General features: G+C 34.5%; 2 protein-coding genes across 2 annotated transcripts in view; both read right to left on the bottom strand.

Annotated features, from left to right (window-relative positions):
* The window catches only part of LOC105155609, a gene marked incomplete in the record, with an annotated part of 5,204 nt that extends 5,007 nt beyond the window's left edge, over positions 1 to 197 (bottom strand). The window contains 1 exon segment of the mRNA XM_020692021.1: positions 1 to 197. Within this exon segment, the coding sequence (XP_020547680.1) occupies positions 1 to 108 (108 nt within the window).
* On the bottom strand, positions 3,589 to 5,977 carry LOC105155608 (lecithin-cholesterol acyltransferase-like 1). The gene is made up of 2 exons (XM_011071501.1): positions 5,508 to 5,977; positions 3,589 to 4,667 (listed from the first exon to the last, which is right to left on the bottom strand). The coding sequence occupies exons 1-2, from the start codon at positions 5,900 to 5,902 to the stop codon at positions 3,755 to 3,757; spliced, it is 1,308 nt and encodes a 435-aa protein (XP_011069803.1). The 5' UTR covers positions 5,903 to 5,977; the 3' UTR covers positions 3,589 to 3,754.

Raw genomic sequence — 6,260 nt, 5'->3', positions numbered from 1 at the left:
GGGTCGAGGAATGGCGTCATCTCGGGTCTCCTTCTCCTCCACCACATCTTCTACTTCTTCGTCGTCGAGGCGGAGAGTGTTGGCGATGGAACGAGCCAGCCAAGACATGTTCCTACGACGTCGTATTTCGCGATTCGAGATCGACCTGAATTTTTGAAAAAAAAGCTTTTGCAGCAGGTGAACGAATGATTATGTTCGTCAGCGACGTATTATTTTGTCCTTGTCCTCTTTTTGCTGCTGACGTGGACTCTCATTTCTTACACTCTTTTTATTTTTAAATCCAATTACTCAAAATATACTAATACAAAGACAAAACCACTATATTTGTTTTTATTTTTAAATTATTTTCAAAATAAATCAAAACATACCCAATATTTATCATCATTCAAAAAATACCTTATTTAGATGTTTTTAACTATTTTAACATAAATACATATATATATACACACACACACATATATATATATATATAAATATATATAAAAAAGACATAATTTGACAATAAATAGTAATTTTGTCTCCCGAAACACAACATTAAACATATAATACTTATTTTAAATCATCTTTAGACATAAATCCAAACATACATACTATCTCTAACACACACTTATTTATCTTTATTTTTTTCTCTCTATCTCCAACAAAATACTCAGAAAACGAATCCAAATACTACGAACATATTTCTATACTCCCAAATGAAATTTTGTAACAGTATTATATTCAATTTTTTTATTATATCAATAATATTTTTAAATTGATCCTTTTTTTCTTTTTAATGTAATTTATTGAATTAAATATTTTTATTATATATAATATATTTTAAAACATAAAAATTTATTTATTATATGCACCAAAATCGACGTGGCACGAATGCTATATTTTTAAGGAAGAAAGTAATGAAAGTAATATTCACTTAATATGGCGATCAATCAAATTAAAATATTATTATTTATTCCACAATAAATAAATTTGCATGATTGAAAAAAAATATTTTTCAATTAATTAATTTTAGCAAGTTACTTTAGATTTTTCTATAGTGTAAGAATAATATAAAAAAATTGCAAATAAAACATAAAAATCCTCAAATGTTACAATTGTGATATTATAAAGTTTACTGCTATGGAATTTTAATTAATTAGGTGGTAAATAAAAATATTTATTTCACAAAAGATTAAATTATTATAATACTCATTACAAATAAGATAAATATACTAATATAAGTAGAATTGATTCTTACAAATTATTATTCTGTTGACGAGGATGTGTTGAAATTTACAAGTAAGAAGAATTTTGGTAAGAAATATAAACTCCACAAGATAGCAATTTTTTTTCATGACTAAGTAGAAATCCTGTGGTTCTAACCAATAGAGAGAGACTAAAAATAAAACTGTCGAAAAAATATATTTTAAACACGTTTAAGTATACTTTGATTATTATTTTTATTAATAGACAAGATAAGTTTAAACCTAGGACTTAATAGGCTAATAGACCCAAGTCGAAACCAAGCCCTGTCGACCGCTGGGGCTCGACGAGGCTTGCCTCCGTCCCTACAAACACTCCCAGAAATATTTTTTTAAGCCAAATGTCGAAAAAATACTTGAATTAAGCCAAATGAGGTGTAGGTGCAACTGCAATGAACCTTGCAGCGAGGAAGGATTCGGTACACCTGCACCAAGAAAATGCATATCTGTTTGCAGAGGCGAGAGCAAAATTCTAGGGAGAGTGTTGGAAGCAATGATGGGTATAACTGTATTTTAACATTTTTGAAGGAAGAGAAAGAGGAGTATAATCTTTAATCTTTGCACTCTAAATTATTTCTCTCTGTTCATTTAAATAATATCATATTACAAGTCTTTTCATAGGCCTAAGCACCAGCTAATAAATATATAATTTTGTACATAAAATAAATGCAAAAACATAATGCTAAACATCAAATTTTATTTCTGGCAGTACTTGGTTAAATAGTCATAACTCTCTGTATAAATTTCAAATGTACTTGAAACTTGGACCATGTGAAACTAGACTCACAAAGATTTAACCCCATATAAGATTCATCCAAAAATGACAATTGTTTGCATTCTAGAAACGTATTTATAATTTTGTTGAGAACTGTGACTGCTAAAATAAATTAATAAAATAAGTTTGGCATATTTGATTCAACATAACACTAATAAAACCTGCCTAGACTAACTTACTACTTGAGTTATATTCTGATGAGTATGAAAAGTCCCTTATTATTAGCAGGATATCCTACCTACTCTAGCAGTTAAGCTCTACGATTTGCACTCCTGGAATGGGGGGAGGGGGGTGATGATGTTTTCTAAATCTTTCATGGACTAAGCCCATAAGTAAGGCACATCAACCTAGCTGGCTACGAGCCCAGCTGGCCCATCAGCAAGGAGACAAGCCCACAAGCTTACTTTATACATTATTGTACTAGCAGACCTAAAAAACAAACTCATTCCAGCAAAACACATCATGATATAGCTGGACGGATACGTCATATAGCTTGCAAAACACATCAAAACACGTCATTCTAAAATATCTTTAGGTGGCTCCTAGTAGATTGATGGCAAACGAGCTAGGAGTCCACGAGTAACGATTCTCAGATTTTCAAGCCGACTTGGCAAGACTCAGTTAACTTAATGTATCTCAATCAAATCAAGTTCAAATCGTGCAGGATTTGTTCGACTAGTTAGTTGATTCAAAGGGCTTTCAAATGGTGTTGGACTCTTGATAATAAGCCCCATATCCTGCTCTGTACATTCCTATAATAGAGGCCTTGTGCAATTATTTGTTAACATCAACCTTCACTCTCACTTATTCTCTCATTTCTCTATCGATTTTTAGACTATTTTGAACCTATATTTGCTCTCCATATGAATATATATACTTTAACGTTATTCTACACTATTGTTCTCACTTTGATTCAAGTTTCCCTTACTCTTTTTCAGTAAAATCACTATTAATTTAATCATTGGAGTGCTAACCTTTGTTTTGCAGGATTAGTCCCCGTTGATTTTAATTTATTTTTTTTTTTAAGATCTTTCGACTTTATGGTGTGGCCAAAAATCTTGTACACATCATAGTATATATCTACACAAACACTAAATACATTTATATTTAATATTCATATATATATATATATATATATATATATAGAGAGAGAGAGAGAGAGAGAGAGAGAGAGATGACTGATGAAGAGGGCGACGATGGAGAAAAGAGTAGGGAAGGGAAGAGCAAGTGGGGGGGGGAGTGAGGGGAATAAGCCGATTGGGGGGAAGGCGGTTTTGGAAAAAAGATGATGACATGGAATTTTTATAATTTTTTAAAATATTTTATATAATTTTTTGTATTTATATATTATTTAATTATATATCATCCAATATATATCAAATTAATTTCAGACCATTGATTGAGTTAATGATATTCGGATTATAGATTTAAACATCAAATATATGGACCCTAGATGCTATTGATGAGATCTGAGCCATCAATCCATATTAATTAAAATTTAAATAGCTCTTAAACAAACGTATAAATATCATTTTATAATTAAAAATGAAAAATAAAAAATGACATGTGCAATTCACGAATCGGAGGCTGTACTTTTGTACCATTTGAGAAACACAAGGAAGTTTTCTAGTAATTATTTTTTCCACGTGAGATTTTTTAAACAATGCTGACAACAGTGGGTATTCGCTTTTAACCCAAATGTAATAGGGAATGGGGTGTGAATTTGTAATAGAAAAATTCAAACCCAACGAAGTAAACTTGTTGAAATTTCATAATTGATGCCAGAAACTTCACCAATTATTCTACCAAGTGCAGTCCCATCTTTCAGTATAGATGTGTGAGACACTCCAGGAATCTTGATGACCTTAAGCGACTGATTCTCCCTACCGTCCCAAGCCGATTCCAATGCCATCAGGCTTACCATATTCACCGTGCCGTCCCCATCCCCATACACAACCTCCGGCCTCTTCTCAAACCCAGAATCCCCGTAGAACAAAGTCTCCGGTGTCCTCACCCCACTACCAAAAACGCACGTAACAGGCACTTGAGGGCTAGGCAAACTCTGAACCAAAGGCAAAACACGCATCTTATAAGGCCGGACTCCTTCAGGAAACCCAATATCTTGAAGGAACTGAGCAATATCAGAGCTCGAATATGAGCCGTTTCGGGTGATCACAAGCGGTTTCGTCCTGTCGAACACTTTTGGAGATGGCATGAGCCATAGGTTAGTAGCGCAACTCCTCTGCTCTTCCCTGACCAGCAACGGGTCGACTAATGGCACCCCAAACGCATTTCCTGACGCAAAAGTGCGCATTTCTTCCACCGTGCCGCCCCATGGCGCGGACAATGCGATAAAGTGTTTTATATACTTATGGCGCCAAGAAGTTGGATTGCGGTCGAGGAGTTGCAGGACGAATAGCCCTCCTAGGCTGTGCGATAGAAGGATTACAGGCCTCCCTCCGCTCGAATTACTTGCGGATTCTATTAGATTTTTCAGGTCAGAGAGGAATTTTGAGCCGACGATGGAGGGGTGGCCTTCGGCAGCCAATCCATATCTAAAATCATACGGTGCGCCGAAGAGGTTGCTCCCACTTACATACCCTACTTCTTCCAAAGATCTCACCAGAGGTTCCATGTACGATGTTATACTTCTGCAAATCCAAACATTGTAATTATAACACTACAAGAAAACAGGGCATCAGAGACGGAAATTTCCGTCTCTGAAAGTAGGATTTCCGTCTCTAAAATATTTATCTCCCTTTGCAAACTTAAAAATATTTTGTACTTATTACTATTTTCACAAATAGTAAAGTACTGTGAACCAAATTTCTAGTGGGTAATATATTCTCTTACAGAAGTTAACATATCGTACTTGTACAAAAGATTCATAATTAGAATAATTTCCAAAAAGATTAATTATCTTTAAAATACAAAATTACATTTTCTTTAAAGAAAACTTTTGAAATTAGACTTTCACCCTCTTTTAAAAAATTTTATTTACACCTGACTCCCTTCTGTTACGGGTCGGATGAAAAATACTAGCAAAAACATATATATATATAAAATTTCAATTTTACCCTCATTTAACATTACAATGTATATTTTTGTACTTATAAAGAGATAAATGTAATATCCATAATAGAGTGAGGTTAACGCCATTACATTTTTTTCTAAGTACAAAATTATTATACGGAATGTTAACTGAGGGATAAAATTGAAATTTATGTAATTATTTTGATAACATCAGCATTTTGTATCCAAGCTCTAACGAAAGAGGGTCAAATGTAAACAGTAATCTTGGGAAGGAGTGTAAGTATAATTTTAGACTTTTTTGAGTAAAAATATAATTTTGCATGTTTAGAGGGGTCTAAGCGTAATTAGCCCTTTCCAAAAACTACTTCTTTCAAGAACACAATAAGCTATCATGATGTATATAGACAGTACTGTAAATTTGAGCCCAACATCAACACAAAGGTTCATGGAAAACTTACTTGAGATTAGGATTAAGATAGAGAAGGCCCTGAGTAGAGCCGAAAGAAGGCACTCTAGTCTCAACACCAGGGGCATTATGGTAATCATCCACATCAGGGTCATAGTAAATCATCATCCTCTTATTGAAGCATTTGGTGAAGGGTTTGAAAAGCACAGTGGGGTCGAACCAAAGCCTGAACCACCCGTCAGGGTCCTTCTTCAGTGGGTACCATCGGTTGCACAGCAAGCTTGAGGACTTGTACTCTGCTGTCAGCCTGGCTTCGAGCTGGTTGCCCCCACTTCCCGGTATCAAGATCACTGGATGCAGGCTGTTGGTCGATGAGGTTTTGCAGGTGAAAATCATCATGGATATTGATAAAATGGCCAGTTTTATGTGTGTAAGGTGAAGGTTCATGGCGAAGAAATTGAAGTGTTGAGTTAGATGGAGAAGAGAACAGCAGAATGGGAGAGGAGTGGATGGACTTCACTCATTAGCTGCAGGATTTTGTGGTGGGGAAGTTCTCGGGGGAATTATTTTAGGGAAAATTGCATAATACCCCCTGTCTTATGCTAAAATTGCACAAAACTTACCTATGTTAAATAAATAGTCATAAAAGACCTTGTGAATTTTGAAACCCTGCAAAAAAGACCCTCTCCGTTCAAAACTGACGGAAGGTGCTGTACACGCGGTGGAAATGAGAGTAGAGCTTTTTTTTTATCCTATTTCAGCTTTTTTGATAGTACAATAGTCCAAAATACCCTTCTCCTTCATT

This window comes from Sesamum indicum, linkage group LG2 (assembly GCF_000512975.1).
Source record: "Sesamum indicum cultivar Zhongzhi No. 13 linkage group LG2, S_indicum_v1.0, whole genome shotgun sequence".
NCBI lineage: Eukaryota > Viridiplantae > Streptophyta > Magnoliopsida > Lamiales > Pedaliaceae > Sesamum > Sesamum indicum.
The sequence above is the reverse complement of the archived record's forward strand: the minus strand, read 5'-3'. Positions and strand labels throughout refer to the sequence as shown.